The sequence below is a fragment of the Melospiza melodia genome, chromosome 1 (genome assembly GCF_035770615.1).
Source record: "Melospiza melodia melodia isolate bMelMel2 chromosome 1, bMelMel2.pri, whole genome shotgun sequence".
NCBI lineage: Eukaryota > Metazoa > Chordata > Aves > Passeriformes > Passerellidae > Melospiza > Melospiza melodia.
In genome coordinates this window covers 54,123,230-54,144,150 of record NC_086194.1, presented here as the reverse complement: position 1 = coordinate 54,144,150, position 20,921 = coordinate 54,123,230, and the positions used below count along the sequence as shown (strand labels likewise).

The following is a 20,921-nucleotide window of genomic DNA, read 5'->3' as shown; positions in this document are numbered from 1 at the left end:
AGGAAGGAAGAAAATAAAATGGAAAATGCAATGACAACAACAGAAATTGTGCTGTAACTGCAGAAACCATGCAAATCAGGCTTTACTTATAACTTGGTTTTCAGGTACTTTACCTGAGTGCTCAACTTGATTTAAAAATCTTAGCTCAAGCCATCACCCTGGCCTGTCCTCCTGAAATTACAAGATTTCCACGCTCATTAGCCTAAGTTCATCTTGGAGTCCCAATAACTGCTGAAAAAAATGAGATGCTGGCATGTTTATTTTACACTGTAGTTATTCAATAACATTTAACAAAAATGTACTGTTTTAGTTTTATGCCTCTTAATAATGAGGAGAAATATCTGAGCCATGAGAAGACAAGAGTGGGCTGAGTAGGAGTGGGCTTTTCAAGATACAGATTTCCAACCACTACAGAAAGGCACTAGTCAGGTAAGCTTTCTCTGTCGTTGCCATTTTCTCTCTCATCTCTGAGTGGTTTCATGTAGGTTTATATTATTATTCAAGTAGACAGTTTATGAGGAAGCAGGAAGTGTTTTCTCACTGTGCATGGTCAGTCAGGCCAGGAACATAACCATTGTTCTAAAGAATTCATTCTAAGTTTAAAACTGCCTTTAGCATTCAGATATCAACACTTGGAGCAGCCTGCTACGTGCTGAAATTTTCTTCACACAATTTCAATTGGATAATTATCAGCCATAGCATTGAATTAGAACAATTTAAATAAAAAATGGTGTGATTTTGTAATAAGTTCGAGAGTGAAACTTCTGTTGAATTACATATAAATCTGGATTAATATTTTTGATCTGCAATGTTATTAAAAAGCTTTTTCAAGTCCTGAAAAACAATCTGGATTTGTTGCTAACTGAAAACACTAAGCAACAAAAAACCAGATTTTGATCAGATTTACAGACAGAACTTTGGGAGGACCCAGTTGATTTTTAATTGTTTAGGATCACACCTGAAACCCCTCATAGCTCACAGAATAAGAAAATTAAAATGAAATTACATGAAAATGAAATTACACTGCAATATGAAGCTAGTGTAGTAAAGGTGATTAATAGTTGTATTAAATATGAGATCCTGATTCACATGTGAGAGAAGGGAAAGACAGAAATCAGGGATTTGAAGCCAAGTTTACAAATGGTAAGGGAAAAACAAAAGAATAAATTGAGATGCCAAGCAGATGGTATTTACACTACGGATCCCAGTTTAATTTCTAAGAAAAAACCAGTAAGTTAAAAAAAATTCTCTTTAAAACCAAACAAGCACTACTAAGTTACTCTCTCATGCTTTTCTACCAGTGTTGCAAATATTATATTCTTCTGTGATGGGCTGTATGGATTGGTGATCAGAGAGTTTTGAGAGTCAGGCTAACAACCTGAAAGGGCCATTTTGAGGGATTGCCGTGTGTTTCAATGAGCTGGGTTTTGGAGAGAAACTTCTCCTAAATGTAGCCTGATCCTCTTTTGGCGTAGAACAGGCAACTGCAATGCATTTTCTTGTAGTCCTCAAGTCACACCCAAAGTGGGCATGAACAGAAACACCATTTTGTCTCTGCACATCTTGTTCTTCCAGGTACTGTATTTGTACAGGTTCACAAATGAGAAAGGAATTAGGATTTCTCTACTCCTTCCTGTGAAGCTTAAGAAACCTGTTTCTTGAAAATAGTTGGTCTCTGTGCCAGTCATCAAGATAAAGGCTTTGAGTTTGAGAAACTCCTTTAAGCAGTTATGTAACAACAGATTTTGTTAGATCTCCCTATTTTTCCTGATCCCTCTAAAAAACTGAAGTGAGAAGAATATTTCCTGACAACTTGAGTGTGCAAACTATCTCCCTCTTTCCCCCCACAATTCCTATGTTTTTATGGTCCCTCAGATTTAAAAGACTTAGGAATCTCCCATCTTTCCATGACTTTGCTGAACTGGTTGTGCGATTTCTTTCATGTTGAAAACTGCAGTAGCAAATTGAACTGCCGTTATTGATTGGTATACCCTGATACCAAGGCATGTTAACAAAATAGAAATGCTTTCCTACTACTTTCATGGCCTTGATTTTCATCTTTAGGTATTTTTCTAACTATTGACTCTGTTTTTAACATTTCCTTTGTGAACTTTAATCTTAGTTGTGTATAACATCCTATATAATACATATTTTCTGGATCTAGCATTTATACCCAACTTATCCTATTGCATGGTATATTTTAGAGGGAACTTAAGTTCTGTTGATACAGTATCTTGTATCAACACCATAAACTGTTATATTTGAAAAGAGTTATACTTTGCATGACAAGCCCTATTTATTGTAAGAACCTGTTGGATTTTTCAGTGTTACATATTCTTATTTTTAGGACATAAGAATATGCACTTAATAGGAGTGCATACTGAGCATTTCTCAGTCATACGTTTTGAAACACAATATATATCCTTGATATAGACTGGTATTTATTTAATTGCCTTTTTTTCTTAAGGCCTAACTTCAGTAAATACAGTGCTAAAACTAGTGTCAGTTATAAATATGTGTTATTAAAAGAAGGTGGCATTTAGTGTCTCTGCAGTGACATTAAAAAATATTTGGAAATTTTAATTAAATTAATTTCAGTAACATGCTTTCATGTCTTTATTCTCTGAATATGCTCTTTCAGAATTTAAAAAATGAAAATGATTCTCAGCCAAACAACCGTTGTAATTGAAATTAAAGGCACAGCAAGACTAGGGTAATTAGTTACTATACTAATAACTAATCAAGTAATTACCTAACTTTATCCTTTATTGGAAGCAGGTTTATAAAAGTAAAAGCAAATTATGGGTTCTTCTGACATGTGTTTGCTCTTCTATGAGATTTCAATCCATGCCTATTTCCTATTTAAGAGCAAAATGCAAATGCATTCATTCTCACTATGTATGTTTTACTTCACTTTTTAGATGAGTGATGGAAAAATAAGCATGAAATAAAAGCACATGGAGATAGTTTATATCTTTACAAGTCATCTAGGAGAGGGTGCAGAAGGAAGTGTCACTGTGATTTCACAATACAATATACATTTTCCAAACTTCTTGGCCGTTTTAAGTGAATTTTTGTTTTGAACACACCAAATTCTGTAGATACAAACCTGCTGTTGCTTCAAAAGGAAACACAGATTCACTCACACTGTAGTTGTATTCTCTTGGAGATTATTGCCTTTGCATCAGTTTGGCCTCTGTCAAATTGAAGGAGCAAAAGCCAGTGCTGCAATCTCAGCTGATGTAGCTGTCTAACTGACCATCTAAATAATCCCAGAACTCAGTGGGGCAATGGGTGAAACTGAAAAAATGTTTACTTAAGTATGGATATGGTTTGGTTTTGGCTATGTCATTAATTGAAAATTAATATGCAAGCCATGTGGATGTTGAAAAGACAAAAAAATTACTTTAGAGAGCCAGTGAGTTTGGTTTGTTAATTCATTGTTTCCTCTGTTTCAGATGAAACTTCCAGTAGGTAGGCCAGCCTTTGGGTCAGCAGAAAGAAACCTCAACATGAGTATTTAATATTAGATCACAAATTCATTTATAGAGGCTGCTACTTTACTAGAGGGGATGTGGAGAATTCAGTGCTAATTACTCAGCCTTGACTTCTCGGCAGATCACAACAGAAGTAATAGAATTCTTAAATAGATTTTAGGTTTTTGTTATAAAAGTATTTTTCTATGTTTGTCTCAGGAATGTTTTTTGCTGCTTTTTGGACACATTTTCCAATGAAATGGGAAGAAATAGATGCGACAACAAAGTGTAAAATCCATACATAGCAACTGAAGGCATGAAATTTATATGTATATTGTGTAATTAGGAATTATTTTACCAATTATAGAATAAGAGACTGTAGTCCTGCTGCAGAGGAATCTTGCCTGCTGATCTGTGTGGTTACTTAAGACATCACATTTGCCTGAGGTTTTGAATCAAAAATTGCATTTCAAATAGATTTCAGGTTGATTTAACTGGATTAGAAATTATTATTATTATTAGAAAGAGGATAATGTGAGATTTGTTCTTAGAAAACCTCCATCTTCTGATATATGCTTATGAAGTAAGTTATGATCTCCTCAAAGGTATTGTGCCCCAAATTCCTGTTTCATGTTTAATTTTAGGATTTGCTCAAAGTCTCCAGAGAGGTTATAGAAAGTAATAAAAGTGTGTAGGGAGATTGCAGTAGCTGATAATATCCATCATGTTTTCTCTGTTTAGTGCCTGCATGTTTTAGTTGCTTGAGTTAAACAGGGAAGTTCTCCCTTCTCAGTCCCCTGCCTTAGAGTCATTGCAGCTCTTCTCAGGAGAGTAAAAGACTGAGCATATTTGCTGACCTAACAATATTTTCTCTTACCAAACCAAAGGATTTTTCCAAATGTGTCTAGCCTCATGCTGATAGGCACTTTGCCTAGCAGAGAAGTATTTGACGGACAAACATTTCTTTCCTGCTTTCTTGAAATACTGGTATTATGGACTGACTTTGCTCCTGTTAGAAAAACATACCTAAAAGCAGATTGTTGGGTTCCCACCTCCCCCCTTTTTTTAATAGTCTCTGTCTTAGGATTTTGCTTCTTTAGACAACAATTACGCAAAATAGAACGGGACTAACATTTTAGTGAATCAATCACTAGAATATGGTTCTGGGAGAGATAAAATTCTTTGTAATTTATACAAATTCATGAAATAATTTTAATTATTGTCAAAAGTTTAGATGGGAATAAAGTAGCAAGGAGGAAATCAAGCACTTTTAAAATATACTGTATCCTGGATCGAAAGTGAGATCTGAAGAAATGTTTCCCTTCACTCAGATGGATGCTCACTAGCATAAATGTTACGATAATCTATTATGATTGTGGTACTATTAAGATGGGATTTTTTTTTCCCTTAAAGAGAAATCATGTCAATACTGAAGTTAAATTAATCCAAGCCATCTATTTTTCTGATCCAGTGACCTGCGTACCAAACAGCTGAAAACTGTGAGGTCCCAGCAGCTACTTTTGACAAGTGTAGCAGGAAGAGAGTTTGTCAAAGGAGCCTGGAAGTAGTTCACAGCAGAGACATAGAAATGGTTGTCTTTAGCTCAATTAGAGTATCTCATGCATCTCATACAAACTAGATATTTTTCTTCATACTGAGGAGATCTGAGGTTGAGTATCAATTACTTGCTTGGCTTTGGTATTTAGAAACTTCAAAAGTAACTTCATGCCAAATGTAAAGTTCATCTTTTTAATAAAATCTAGCTCACTTTATTGCCCCAAATATATTTATAAGCTTTCTGACTTTCCATATTCTTTGGAAGGTTTATGAGAAATTCTAGATTTTTGGTAAAATATTGCTTTTAAAAGACAAATGTTTAAGAAAAATTTGACTTTTGGCTGGAAAATCTAACTTCATAGTCCCCTTTTTGTATTGTGGAAGTAACACACGCTTTTGAAACAGTTGATTTTTTTTTTAACAGCTGACTTAAACTCAGTTAAACGTCTTACACATTTGAAAACACTTCTCTATTTTTTTTTTTAATTGGTGCTGGTTTATAGTGCCATAAGTCAAGATGACCATAATGATGAGCTACTGCAAAAGACAGAATAGGAACACCTTTATTTCATCTATGTTCATTTTGAGGCAGAAGGGTCTTCATAGATTGGGTGAAGTTGGTTGTCTCCGCTAAGCTGATGATTTAAAACTCCAACTTTAAAGTGTGGCTAAGTTCACAGCTTTGCATACAATGGCAACAGCTGAGTGTTGATTTGTGCAATTTCTTGCTTTTAAACAACTGAGAATCAGTTGTTTCTGCAAGGAGCGTTCGATGAACAGTTTAACATAGCAGAACTGGATTATATTTTCTAGTTGCTAAATAAAATAAGTGCCAAGAAAGAGAGAGCTATAAAAGAAACAAGTTATATATGCTCTTTTCAGAACAAGATGGAATCTTCACCTGCTTGCACTTACTTTGGCCTTTTCCTAAACTCAAACAGCTCCAGGGAGTTGAATCTGAAAGGTGATGAGCATTTTTGACCCCAATCCATCAACCAGCATGCTTCTCATGCAATGTTGCATTCACAACAGTGTGATTATTCATACCGTTTTTTTGACACTTCACTAGTCTACACTTTAAAATGTTTAATAATTTCCATTTCATTATTTCATATATTCTTCCCACATAGGATTTTCTTTTAGTTTTTCTTTTGTTTCTGTTGCGACTGCCTGCCTCAAATGGTTTGCCTGTGTTCTGCATGGATGAAAAAGTAGGTGGTGTTGCTGGGTTGCCTTTTTTTTTTTGGAATTGTTTGTTGTGGTGTTCATCCGTATATGCCTGGTCTCTTTCCCTCTGCTGGAAATACTGTTCTGTTCCTCTTGCTGCTATTTGCAATGCAAATTCATTGGGCCTTTTTAAAGATATGTGTGTGTCTGTAAGTATATACATTGCCTGTTTTATGGAGAAAACTGCAATTTTAACAGCTAGATGCACTCATTTATTTCTATGATGTCGTAGCTGATACGCTACGCTGTCATTTTTTTTTTCTAGTGTATTTTATTGAGATTTTAAAAATTCTTTGGGTGAAGGGGTGTGCTTCCAGCATTCATTTACATCCCACATTTCTCTGTAGCACTGAATACCTACGAACAATACCAGCAATGTTAATTAAAGGATATGCATTAATGCAAAAATGCGTAAATGCCATTATAATATAGTGAAAATTCTAGCCATTGTACTATGCTGACTAGCACAAAATTATTTGTCCAATTTAGTGAATTTACATATTTTTATTAATTGGAAACTTCTTTTATTTCATGCAGTGTTGCATGGATCATACAATGCAGTTTGTGAGTTCAGCCTTTGTAAACCCAATGGTATGTAAAATACTGTCGGTTTCCCTGGGGTCCCTACTGGGGCCAATATTGTTTAAACTCCTCATTAATGACTTGGACAGGGGACTGAATGAACCTCAGCACGTTTGCAAGTGACACCAAAATGGGAGAGAAGTTGATGTGTTGGAGTGTAGCTGCTATTCAGAGGGACTTTCACAGGCTGGACAAGTGGTCTAGCAGGAACCTCACGGAGTCCAAGAAAAGCAAATATGGGGTCCTGCACCTGAGGCAGAAAGGCCTCAAGCAGCATTACAGCTTAGGGATTGCCTGGATAGAATGCAGATTTATGCATAAAGATCCAATGTCTTTATGTCTTCATAGACAGCAAGCTGAACAAGAGTCAGCAGTATGCCCTTGTGAGAAATGCTAATTCCTTGTTGCACATAAGTAAATCCTAGTGCCAGAAGTGCAGGTTGACGTGATAAGAGGCAATGGGTGTAAGTTGCAGCAAAGAAAATTCTGATTAGATATAAGGAAGAAAAGTTTTGCATTGGTTTTTGTTAGGTTTTAGATCAGATATGCTGTGAAATTCTCATCCTTAGAGACAGCCAATACATGCCTGAACAAGACCCTGAACAGCCCCTGCTTTACAGGGAAATTGGACCAGAAGACTACTAGAGGTCTGTGATGATCTACTAATGATGTATTTAAAGTATGACTGCATTCATTGTTTCAAAGACACAAGTAGTGGCCTTTGAGTAGGCATGAAAGCTCAGTTGTATGACTATGCAAATGTTTCTTAACAGAGGATTTTGAGTGCAAGCAATAGTTAAAATAGAGAAGATACGGGACTGTCAATATTTCAGTAGTTTAGAGGCATGATCAAGCTGAAATTTCAGCAGGTATGGTTTAATTTTTTTTCTTTTTACTGGTATCACTTCTGCCTTTTCCTTTTTTACACTAAGAAATTGGATCAGTTTGCCAGCACCTGCAGTGTAAGAAGAAAGAGATTTCCCTGCCCAAGAGATACATTTCTGAATAATGCTTGTTTTTTAAGTCTGAAGGGGAAAAAAAAAGAAAAAAAGAAGGGAAAAAGTGCTTTTTAGGGTCCACTGTATTAGGAAAAAAAGGAAAAAAAATGCATAAACCAGACGGTTTTATTTAAAGCATCCAGAGCTGATAAGGGAAAAAAATGGAGATACAACACACGGGCTGCAAATGCAGTTCTCATGATTTAAATCTGGAAGGCTGTACAGTACATCTGTTTAACATCTTGCAATTTCAAGAACTGTGCCTTGAAAACCTTCTGTCACAGTGACACATGAAATAAAAGGTTATGTTATGACTTTCAGATGCAAACCTGTAAAAGCTTTATCTAACAGCATACCATCTTTTATTAACCCATTGCTGCTGCTCACTCATAATTCTTTCGCCAGTGATGTTGTGAGAGATTCTACTGTATAATAAATGTCAACTCTGCAACAATAATTTTGCAATTGCATTAAATTACTTGTTTGTTGTATGTAAATGGAAGACTTGCATCTCTGTATATCTCCTCATTTGTTTTCTCTACTGCTCTTATTCAGCTAAATATTTTTTTTGATTAAAGAAATGAAACCAATTATTCTATTTCTGTCATAAACTTTGAGAGCAATTAGAGTGACTCAGAATAATTTCAACAGTCTCAAGATTTGTGATGCCATTAGGGATGAAATACTATCATGACTTAAAGATCGTATTCTTTATTCAGAGCTCTGATTTTAAGGCTATGAAGTTAAAATAAGTAAGAGTAGAATAGTTGCATGCTCATTAATTTTTGGTACTTCTGCATTGAGTCAAAGATAAATGAGGGGCTTTATCCCCCAGAAATGCTTCATACCTTTGCATATCAGATTGTACAAACTTTCATTATTTGAAGTCTGGTGGTTCCAGAGGTAGAGTCTGGAGGCTGATCATAATGTTTGTCAGTTCTGTATTTTTTCAGAGTGACCTTGTTTAAATTTTTCAGCTAGGTAGTGCTGTGTTTTCCATACTTACAAAATATGGAGAGTAATATTTACCTTGCTGAAACATGCTTTATTCACTATCTGCCAAACACTTTAGAGGTCTTTGGCTGAAATCTCAATGAGTGCTGCTATTTAATATGTTGAAGTGTGATTTGTTGGTTTTCTTTACAAGGCACAGATGGTCCCCGAGAAACAATGAGGATTTCTTTACCTCAGGCAGCTGATGCCATGCATACAGCAGAAATATCACAACAGTGAGCTCTGCTGTATGACCTACACTGAGTGGGTGTGTGAAAGAGAGAGAGATAGTATTTCCTTCATAGACATACACACCCTCTGACCCAGACTAGGGAAGAATCTGCTTTGCAGAAGGTTTGCTTCAAGGGATTTTCCACATGTATTTTATTATGTTAAAGCTGATAGTGGTGACAAGTTGCACATTAAGTAACTGTTTCTTCAAAAATGTCCTGTTTATATTCTCTTTAGGAAAAGTGATGTAATACTGAGTTTCTCAGATAAACAAAGTCATTTGGTTATAGAGTATGTTACTATTGCATATGAACCTTGCTCTCATCTGCCCCATACCTATTCATTTTAGGCCTCTGGCTTTGTATGATGATTACTTGCATGTTTAGGGACAAATGTGTTCATATTCACTAAGTTAGTAGCCAGTGGTTTTCACCAGGGAAATAAGTTTAGTATGCTGTTAGTAATTTGGTTTCAAAAATATCGGCAAGGACTTCAACATAAGAGTCAGTGAAACATGTGGTCCTAATCATTCCCTTAAGAAGGAGACATGGTCTATTTTCCATTAGCAATGGTGCTTACAGAAAATGAATAAATATAGAATGAAATTTACATGTGTATTATAACTTTAGTGTGAGTGTATGCATTCAAACATGCATGTGTATGCTTAGGCATACTCCCAGTGAGTGTAAAATGATGACTGTTGTAACGCAGCCAGCCTCAGAGAACAAGTTGCTTGGTAGATGAATTGGAAAATGCCGCTGTTTACAAATTAACTTCCCCTCCCTTCCCCAGGCAGTAAAGTTCAAAATGTACATTTGCATCATGTAACTGGCATGAAAGAGCTACAGTAAAGTTCTTGTAGCGGTGCAGCCCTCACCCCTTGCAACAGGCTGTTCCAGCACACAGAGACCAGCTTTAGCTGGACTGGTCTGGACTGGTCACATAGACTATTGCACTGAGTAATGGAAGTAGAGAGAACTGCTGTACTTGGTAGGAGTTGTTTTATCCCATTGAATCATGAGGGTACCAAGAGTCTTTCTGTTGATGCCTTACCCACTTCCTTCTTAGAAGAATTGCCATAAGAGGGTACATTGACTGGCAGAAATTAAGTCCTGTTTCTTCTTTGCCTTCCTGCAACCTTCCCATTGCTCTGACTGGAGCCTTCCAATGGCAGAGCAGCCAAGCAGAGCCCTCTTCTGCATTCCTCATTGTTAGGTTCCTGTGGGACATTAGAGCTGGGGCCTGGATTTATTTCCACTTTCTCTGTTTTTAGTTAGCTTTGTCATTCTTGACCCTCTATCATGTACAAGGGATAAAAACCAAGGGAGAAATCAGTGCTTAGTTCTGCCTTGAGCATATTTTGATAGACCAGGTGTGAAGCAGAATGCAAACTACAACTTTTTTAGTGAAGAATTCTGCCTCACCTTTTCCCCCTGAATTTGTTTCTGAGGTAGCCCGTTCAAAGATGACTGTTTGATAATATTCCTGTCCTCATGCTGCCATGAGCAGCATCTAACCTAAAGATGTGCGTATAGATTGGAATGACAAAATGCCTATGAAAGGAGACAGAACTCCATAATTTTCTTCTAGGCTTGGTAATGCCTGTGTTGTTACATCAGTCTTGGTAATTTCTTTGTTTTTTAATTTGTATATGTGACTACATATCATCCTGAATAATTGCTAACTGGGAACTGTGTTAATAGTAGATTTCGAAGATAAGAATTCACACTGATGAATGATAAAATTTCATTCACAGAATTTTGGACATTTTTGAATAAAGTTAGTTTCCTTTCTTTCACAAGCACTGAAGCTGCTTCATATTTGACTAAAAGCAAATCCATGAAACAGGTTTGCTTATAGTTCAATTTATTATTATAATACACTGGTTTTTGGGGTTTTTTGGTGGTTGGAATAAAGAGACAGAGAACAAACCTGTACTTTTCAATTTTTTTATTTTTTTTTAAGATATGCAAGCTAACTAAACTTAAATTATGGTTTTAAAGAAGAAATTAATTTTTCAAATACCAGTGTGGATTTTTGTCATTTTCCCCTCTCTTGTGAGCTTTTCATTGGGGATTTAATGGCATGCTGAATCTGGCATACTTGGAATGGCTAGCTCAAATGCTGCAACATTAAAAAAACTAGTGTCCACTGCTTATGGTGTGACTCCTCATCTAAACCAGAGTTTTTGGCACAGATTCCAAGTCATGTAAGGGACCTTATTTTGCTGCGGCCTTTTTCTTTTCCTTCACATGTACTATATTTTGCCTAAAGGGTAATGCAAGCATTTTTTCACTTTTAACTTGTTAGTTGTTGAATCTTCATTGCTGCAATGTAGTGCCTTTTAAATGTGAAAGGTGTTGCTCAGATAATCCTTACGTTGGTGGCATATATAATGCAGTCCCACAGCTGTCAACTCAGTGTTTACCTACCCCTTAAGACTTGGGTTTCATCTTTGAGAAAGCAATTTCAGTGTACATCAGTTCTGTCTTAAATCAAACAAATTGTAGAGGCACCATACACCCTGGTCAGGTACTATTTTTCCCTGAGATGGTTTAAAGATAAGATATCTTTAGCTGTACTGGGAACTTCACTGTGGACATGCACTCCCTCTGTCACATTTTAGAGGCTGAAGTCATTGGTACATTAAACATTCTCTAGTTTCTGTTAGTAAATTTGTGTAGGGTCCTGCACCTGTCACTTTAAGGTCTGGTTGCAGATTATCAAGATAAATATCTCCCACTCCTCTGCTGTATTTTTTTGCTGTATGTCATGGCTTATCCCTAGTTTGGTGTTTTATTCGTGGTCTTGTTTCCAGATGAGGGAGGATATTCGTTCACAAAAGTAAATGTGTTCATATAAGCTTCACTCAAGTCAACATTTTCCATTTAAGAAAACTAGTTGGGCAAGTCCATAACTTCAACAGGACTTTCAGCATGTACATAAAATACTTAAATGTTTAACTGGAGAGGCATGAACTAAGTCTTTCCTGAATCAGAGCCATAATTTCTGAAGTGTCAGTTACACAACCTATTGCAGAATATGCTTTGACAGATGGATCAAGGTAATGTGAAAGCCATAGAAAGACATCTTTGTGGGGAAGTTGTTATTTCTTCTTATATTTCATTTTTTCCCCTGTGTTCATCTTGGAAATAGCAACTACTACTGCTTACTTTTTATATATATTATGTGTACATATATGTGCGTTTATATATGTCTACTTATCTGTGTATGTGTGTGTATGTATATAAATGTAAATTTCTCTTATTTGCCTTTTGTTATTAGGACTTGATAGGTGCTATACAAGATTTTTTTTCCCTTTGCTTCATTGTATAACAACATACAAATGTGTTAAGGAAGCCATGAACATTTAAAAAAAAAAATTGCTGTTGTGGTATCTTTTCAGAAAGAGTAAGACTTACATGTTCTCTTACGCAGCTGAATGTTGCTGCTAGTGTCTCATTTGAGTGTCTATCCAAGGTTATACTATCTTTCTCTGGACAAACTGGAAGAAAGAATGAATAAAAAGATAAGGTATACAGAAGGAAACGTGAACTGTTATCAGTCTTAGGTTCTTGGTAGAAATATATATTTTCATATGTATATATATGAAAATATATATAGATATTAAAAAAAATATATGAAAAAAATATATATATTTGTCCCTGAAGTTTAGAAGATTCAGCTGGTAGTTAGTCTGTGGAAGAGCAAGAATTGTTCATCTAAATATCTAGTGAGTTAATGTAATTCAAAGGCATCTGAGAGATGCTGAACACTTTCAGAGATAAGCTTCAGAGGGAAAGGTGATGGTTTTATTAGATGAACTAATGAAATTAGTTAGAGGAAAATACATTGGCAGTCCCTGCTAAAGTCTGTAGGAACTGACAACATCCTATTTTTCAAAATTAGACTACAGTGTTGCAGATTAAAAGACAGACGCGTTCAGAGAAAAGATTCTTTGGGGCACGTGCTTCATGTGGGCAACACGTTGATGCCGTTAAGGTCCTTGCTACTGTAAGAAGAAATATAAAAAGAGGGAAGTGCTTATAGTAAAGTATATTACTCTTGTCATAGGACCTGTTTTATCCATGGTTCTAAAAGATGCAGTTCCCTCCAACATTTTTCTGTTTCGGACATGCAGACAGCAATATTTCAATTCATTTTGTCTGGTTGGTATTCAGATTACAGTTATTAAAGAGCATCAAAAGACAAGGGAATTTCTGATGTTGATAAGTGCCATTGGATATCACTGACCACATGGGAAGTGCAGCTGTCCCAGCTGGTGGTGAGAGCAGAACAGGTGTTTGTACTCAGCACCTCACTTTCCCCCCTCTGAGGAGTTTGATTGTTTTCTTCTATCTAGAGTGGTATGTACAAAAGTCACAAAAGAAGGAAAAATTACCTTGTACTGCAATTGTGTCAGTCTTAAATTTAAGAACACCTTTTTATTGGTCATGGTTGTGAACTCAGGAACCAAATTTTTAAAGCTACCAAGATAAAGTCATATTGAGAAGTCATACAGTATTGCTGAGTAACCAAAAATATGGGTAGTTACTGTAGACAATTTCAAGGATGAAGTTGAAAGTACATAGTGTACTAATTTTTCTAGTGATCAAATGTTTGTTCACAGTTTCCCACTTGACTGTTTTTACACCTATGTTTGATATAAGTATATACTTTGAAATGAAATAACTAACTCCATAATTTATCCATTTCTTATAAGTGCATCTCAAAGCTTTTCCGCAGAAGAGATAAGTAAGTGTCGGTATCCCTATGTGCAGGAAATGGAAGCAGTGGGACACTGAACTGGCTTTACATCAGTTGTATGCTAGTAAGAATAACAAATGGTATCTCTTGTGTTATAGTAAAATATTGCTTAATTTTTTTCTGTAGTTTAAAGATACTGGGAAGATAATGAATATTTAAAAATTTTCTCTGCTGGTGTGGGTTTTTTGGTTTTGTTTGGGTTTTTTTCTACAATGTGACCAGTATTTAAACCAGCAAGGTTAAACTGCTGTGAACTAGAATTGTGCCAAGTATCACTGATTGATTGTTAATGTAGTAAAACATGGTGATTTCAGTTTGGGGTTTACCATTTATTTTTAAGTTTTCTTGCGTCTGAAGCTTGAAGCAAAACAAGAGAGTATAAAAAATTGGCAGAAAGAGTGATTGGGGAATAAAAATACCCAAGCCTCACTCAACTTTATAGTATACCTTTCTGTTGGATAAAGAAAATGCAAGTAGTATGCAAGTGAATCAAAACTATTCAGCAGAGAATTGTGTTCTTGGTTCATGCCATTAAGAAAATGGAGAGAGAGTGTGTTGTGACAACTCTGTCAAGCAGTGATTGATTTTCATCTGTTTTTTTACATTTTGTTTTGTTCTTTTACTGTATTTGAATTTAGACTTTCAAATCTGCTTTCCTATGAAAACCACTTTCTCAAAGAGCGGAGCTGACTAACTCTGGACTGAAATGAGAAACCTCTGCTTGGCTTTTTGCTAATACATCACTCAGTGTGGAGATGATGCTCCTGTCCAGCTGGAAGTATTCAGTTCATTGTTCATCCATCGCCATCAGGATGTGTCATGGGGGTTGCCCTGTTTGTTCTATTTTTGCGTTACTCCATTTGCCTGCATGGTTTAATAATTTTAAATGTATAAATGATAACCAGGACTTCATCCTAATACATATGTCTGTGCAATGTTTTTATCAGTAACACTCTTTTAGGGGGAGGAGAGGAGAACATACCTCATTTTGAATCATAGTCCAGCTTCCACTGGGTTTGCATTCTGCTCCTTTTCTTCTCCCAGCTATCTTATGTTTTTCCTTTCTTGAGGGGTTTATTTTCCAACTTAACCACGCAGACAGATCTTTACTCCATGCTGTGTAGGGGACTGTGGTATCTGATGGATTAAGCATAAACCTATCCAGGAATATGATGGGTTCCAATTTGGTTTTGAGGATGATGTACTGTTTGACATTAGGAAATTCACTTAACAGTGCATCCCAGAAGGTAAAAAGGTGTGTTAGTTAACATAAGAAAGAACATATTGAAGTTAATTTATGATGTGATGTTAACTGAAGATGTGTCAGTTTAGAAATTTTTGTATTGTGATGGGAGGAAATGTAAAATAAATGCTAAGCAGGATTCTAGGAGTGGCTCATATAATTAACCAGGTACCACTGGTGGAATATTCTTAGTCTTCTCTGTGTTTTTTCCATGTATTACCTAACATTATGAACAACTGGAATGCAATAACATTATTCTTTGTGATGAACAACTTCTGTGAAATACAGTTTTCTCTTTGGAAAATGGATACAGTATTTCATCTGTATGTTGTGTTTTTAGAATTTATACTTACATATTTATTCATATGTGTATGTAATACTATAGTATTATATACAATTTGTGTCAAAGAACAAGATACTAATTTCTTGAAGTGAAGGCCTCTCAAATTCACTAGAAAGAGCATTAGTTGGTGTGGTGTGGGTTTGTTTTTTTTTTTTTTTAATAGCTATCTTTGTCTCATTTTCCTTGAATTTTTTTTTCATTTTTATGAAGTAAACACATTTTTAGGAAGTATGAAAATGACTACTTTTCATTTCATGCAAAAGATAGATCAGAGTGTACATAACAGTCTTATATAATTTGATTCCCAAATTTATTTCCTCTACAAAGTACTGATAGAAAAAAAGAAAATTTACATCCAAAGGAAACAAGCTTTTGGATGATACTCTATGAGATTTTGGTATTAACAGTTTGAACAATGTCCTGCATTTGTTCACTAGCTGGATAAGAGAAAAGAAAGGAAGCAGTGCACAGTTGCATACTGAGTAAGAAAATAGAAGGAAAGAAAGCTGTAAAAATTAAAATGTGTGGCTTGTGCAATTTTTTTGTGAGAGTTTAAATGTATTATTGACCACTAGCACAGATTTAGAACTTAGTTGCCCAACATTGTACAGAATAAATATGTAGCAAAAGTGCAAATTATTGAATGTTTCTAGCAATTTGTAGATGTAGCACATAAAAAACCCTTCAGTGGTAATATTTTTGACCTTTTACTTTACTAATTGCTTTAAACCTTTAGCTGGAGATTTGATTTATTTTTCTTGATTTTGGAAGAAGAGCTTAATTTACTGCCCCAGTGTACTTAATTAGTAGCAAATCAGCTTTTGTTATGCTTTGTAATATTACATAACAGTCAATAGAAAAAAGAGGGAAATTGTTGGTAAACATGAATAAATGTGTTTTTAGAATTTATATAATTTATAATTGATTAGATTACATGAAAATTATTTAGATCCTGGTGGAAGTTTCTGTAATCTGCTAATAGCAGTAAGTACAGTTTAATTACTAATGCCAGAAAAGGAGGCTGAACAAGGAAGGGAGGGAATCTTTCTATTTGTAACCACTTACGATTTTCTAAAAGCTATCCATATGGGTCCACTTGGTCTGGACTTATAGGCGAGTTGGTCTCTAGCCAGATACTCCATCTCCTTGAGCTTGCACCTCTCTATAGAGCTCTAATGTTCCCCTGAAGAGTACTTCTTTTTTTTTTTTAACTCTCTAATTTAGATTTGGCAGTTGAAGCATGATGGCGATTGAATGTTTGGGGAATGAGCAATAAATAAAGCTTTAAAACTTCCATTGTTTTGTCTCTCAGTTGCTGTGCTATGGAGTTGCACAAGCATCTGTAGGCTAATGTAGTGGAAATAAGATTGAATTGCATCTGCTAAGGTCACATTTTGGTTAAGATTTCTTTCCTTATTTTTCCCCCTCAAAATCTCCAGCTATCCTCATTTGTATCATAAATAGAGAAATATAAAGGAGGAGTGTTTTATTTTATTGAGCCAGTGCTCAACAAGGAATTGGTTGAATGAAGGAGGTAGTTTGGCTAATTTGAACAACATACTTGTAATGAAACATGATTTCCCCACCCTGTTCCCTCCTCCAAATGAATACCATGTAATCCTCCTCTCTTCCAGCACCATGGTAACCTGTTGCTGGGCCTCAGTCTGTTCAATGTTTGCTATACACGTCAGAAGGCTCTTTCAAGCTCTGCAACCCCAATAAACCTCAGAGAGCCGTGCATTTTTGTCAATCCAGTCAAACAAGGCAAAAAGCTACTATCTTGTGGAAAACACGAGGTTGTAGTGTGCTCTCCACCCTCCTGTGGTGCTTTGAAGGCAGCAAAGGAGAGAGAGCATGTGGGGGTTTTTTTGTTGACTGTATGGAGTAAAGGTACTTGGGTCACAGACTCACACCCAGTAGCCTTGTCCTGATATGGGATTGTAACAATGACAGGAGTTTGCAAAGTATGGAGCCAGGGCTGAGAGAAATCACATGTGGATCACTGTACAGGATGCTGACTTTGAATGTCTACATGAAAAACTGGAAGTTTTGTGGTTTGTGTTATCTTCCACTCTCTTGTGCAGTATAGTTTTTTCTGTAAATATCCAAAATCTGAAAAATGCTGAAATGACATTAAATCTGCAAAGCAATACACACAAAACAGTGTTCAACTAAAATAAGATCACAAAACTGGGCACATGCAAAATAACTGATACTCTGCCAAGTAATTGCTGAACTGTTTATCTGTAGATTCACCTGAAGAAACCCAGAAATATCCCTTAAAATGTAAAAATTCTTTTTAAGTGATTCAGACCCAGGATCTGGAATAACCAGCTTCCATCTTTATTATTCTCTGGAATACTCCAGTGCTATTTATTCAACCCCCCAAAGGGGGTTAAGTATTGTTATTTTATTATTATTAAAAGTTTGGATTATGTTAGAAAATGTTTGGATTCTACAAAGTTTGTAAAATAATACTGGAAATTTCATAATGTACTTTCTTGTAAAGCATCTGACCTTTTCTTCTTCTGATTGTGCTTTAACAACCGTTCTCATAGTATTCTGGGAATTATCTTATTTGTTTTATTTAGAAGCAGGAAATGCATCTTATTTGAAGGGGTAATGATTACATTTTTTGAAATTTCAGAAACAGTTCAAATTAAGGTTTGACTGAGAAATTTGCTTTCTTTTTTTTTTTTCCCTTTCAGGACTCTAGTTCATTGGAAACACAGTTTGTAGTTGGAACAAATTATGGCAGCAGGGACAAACTGTCCTGCAATATAGGGAGGATAGGTCAAATACATGCTACTGCATTCCCTCATGCATTGTGCAGGCAAATGCAGCCTTCATCCTTCCCACCCTTTCTATCTCTCAGCTAGATACAACCCAAGGGCAGTGTGTTCTCAATGCTTTGCTGTGTTTCTTCTTCAGCCAGCATTGCCTGTGCTTTCATAGTTTGATTGTGGCATCTCTTCTGCTTTTAGCCACTGTGGACCACAGAGTGTTCTGAGCCTCTTGAGGTTAATTATGTGTACAGTTACAAATCCTGCTAGAGACTAAATCTGCTTTGAGTTAAAAACTTTGGATTTTTTTTTTCCTGACAAAAACATCCATTGGCAAAAGAAGTGACAGTAAAACTTCATAAGTGTTTCATTCTAGCATGCGATGTGGATGCTTTTATTCTCAAAGGCAGCCATTTTGTGGTTTTCTTTTCAAAGGGACTGAGTGGAACAATATAAAGATGTACTCTTTGAAGTAAATGGAGGGAGCTACTGGTCAGTAACTGCTTTTGGGTATTTTGCCACTTGCCAACCTTATTCCTTACCCCCAAATCTTTGATAGCATACCATGCTCCATCTTTGTTAAGGAGAAATTCTAATTTATTTCGCTGTCATGGTAGAGATTTGACCTGAGAAGGTTTTGCCACCTATGGGCTTGACATTTGGTTCATTAGCACTACCTATTGGTGGTGACCAAGTGGGTTGCATGATGGGTTCAGCTATGTCGGTGAAGGACATCTGGTCACCTACATGTCACAGAAGTGTATTTTGTCTTAATTGCTGAAATGGAAGTGGTGAGTGCAGGGCAGGAAAACAACAGGATTAGTAAGTGTGAAGCAGCTGATATGCTCTCAGGTTGAATTGATATTTCCTTTATTTCAAGACTAAAGGAAAATGGTATCCCCTGTAATTTTATTGTCTTTGTGCTTGATTATATATTTAAGGAAAGAATATGTCATTCTCCTAATAGTTTCCACTGATTTTATATTCTTGTCTGTATGTGAAAGGACCTGTGATAAATCAAGAGACCAATTAATTTTCACTTTGTGGTTTTAAAATTGCCTAGGAAAGATGGATTGATGGATAGAGGCGATCACTGTTGAACAGATGAGGAAAAAAAGCCAGATTTAAAAGTGATCCAAGGACTCAGAAAAGCTCGAGCTCTACTGTCTAAACTCTGTGCACGTAAATAATAAGCTTTTGTTAAAGCCCCAAGGCTGCTAGGTAAAACCTGAAAATCTTGATAGATTGGTTATATAGTTGTCAGAATAGATGGCTATAGACTTGGAACTGAAACATTTTAGCAGTCCATTAGCCAGTTTATCTTTTTTGAATTCAGAGAAAAAGCAAGTAAGAGACAAAATATATGCTATGAATATTTCCTTAAATATAAGAGGGTTTTTTCACATTTTGGAAATAGCTTTGAAGAATGCTAGTATCAGGCCTTACTTTATGGGTTCCTGGACTCTATACTACCCTCACAGTGTTTAATTTTTTTTTTATTACTGTATGCAAAATCTTCTTTTTTCTTAACTGAGAACCTTCCAGTTTAACATTAAGCAAAGTGATTAACATACTTCACAAGTTTTTTGTCCTTTATCTTCTGTTAAGGAAGAGATTGGTGCCTTAAGAATAATGTACAATTTGATATTTTTTGATTTTGGATGTGTTTGTTTTACTGTGGCTGAATCTCGGAGCAGTAAGGTAAAATAATTTTGTTTCACATGCATTAGAAAGTGGGGAAAAGTGTTGAGTTCTGCAGGGTGACTAGATTCCTTCAACACCCTTGAAAACTTCAGGTTGTAATTCTAGTTCTTCATGTCTTCTGTCCCTTTTATTTCAAGGTCAAACAGTGCTGAATACTGCTTCAGTGCACGAAATTTGTAGATCTTGGGAGAGTCTAGAGTAATGGAAACCCATGACTTTGTGTTACAGATCCAATATGAGAAAAAATGGCAAAAATATAATTCAAAATCTCATTTAGATGCTGCTTTATGCTTATAGATGTGATCACAAGTTCTGGAACTGACTCAACATCCAGTTGTTTGGAGGTGGTTCTGCTTCTCTAAATGCCAATGCAGTTTTTTTCAGCAAGCTTTACAAGGACCATGGGATTCCTCCAAGAAGGTCCCCAAAGAGGACAAAGTTAATTCTCCTGTAGTCTGGGGTTGCAATTTTACTGATCACCCTGCTTCCTCCTTGCAGGATGCTGGACATCATGACCTCACAGTCACTGCTGCCAAAGCTGCCTCCTCCCTTCACATCTCCAATCAGGCCCTCCTTTATTGTTTGAGCTGCACATTATTCCTTCTTGGTTCTTCTACCATGTGTATCAGAAAGGTATTGGGAGTGCTTTCCAGGAATCTCCTGGAGTGTTTGTACTTTGCTCTGCAGATGTCAGGGTGGTTGAAGTCCCCCTTAAGAAGCAGGGTGTGTGTCTGTGGGGCTGCTTTCTGTAAAAGGCCTCATTTGCTTCCTCTTCCTAATCAGGTGGCTTGTAACAGATAGCAACTGTGACACCCTCATTAGTCTGCACTTTCATGCTAATCCAGAAACTCTTGGTAGTTCATCATCCTCCCTAAGGTGAAGCTCCATGCATTCCAGGATTTGCTTTATGCAAAGGGCAGCTCCACCACCATGTCTTTTTGTCCTGTTTTCCTAAAAGCATGTAGCCTTGCATTACAGTCATGGAATGTCTCTTTAAAGTGATGAGATGAAGCCCTG

General features: G+C 36.1%; 1 protein-coding gene across 3 annotated transcripts in view; it reads left to right on the top strand.

Moving 5' to 3' along the window:
* The window catches only part of SUGCT (succinyl-CoA:glutarate-CoA transferase), a 309,674-nt gene that overhangs the window by 142,239 nt on the left and 146,514 nt on the right, over nucleotides 1-20,921 (top strand). For 2 of the 3 annotated variants that reach the window (XM_063158287.1, XM_063158295.1), the window contains exon 13: nucleotides 20,403-20,537. The exons of the other annotated variant lie outside the window; for it this stretch is intronic. In XM_063158287.1, coding sequence (XP_063014357.1) covers nucleotides 20,403-20,537 — 135 coding nt within the window. The remainder of the gene's footprint in view (nucleotides 1-20,402; nucleotides 20,538-20,921) is intronic. 3 annotated transcript variants of the gene reach the window in all.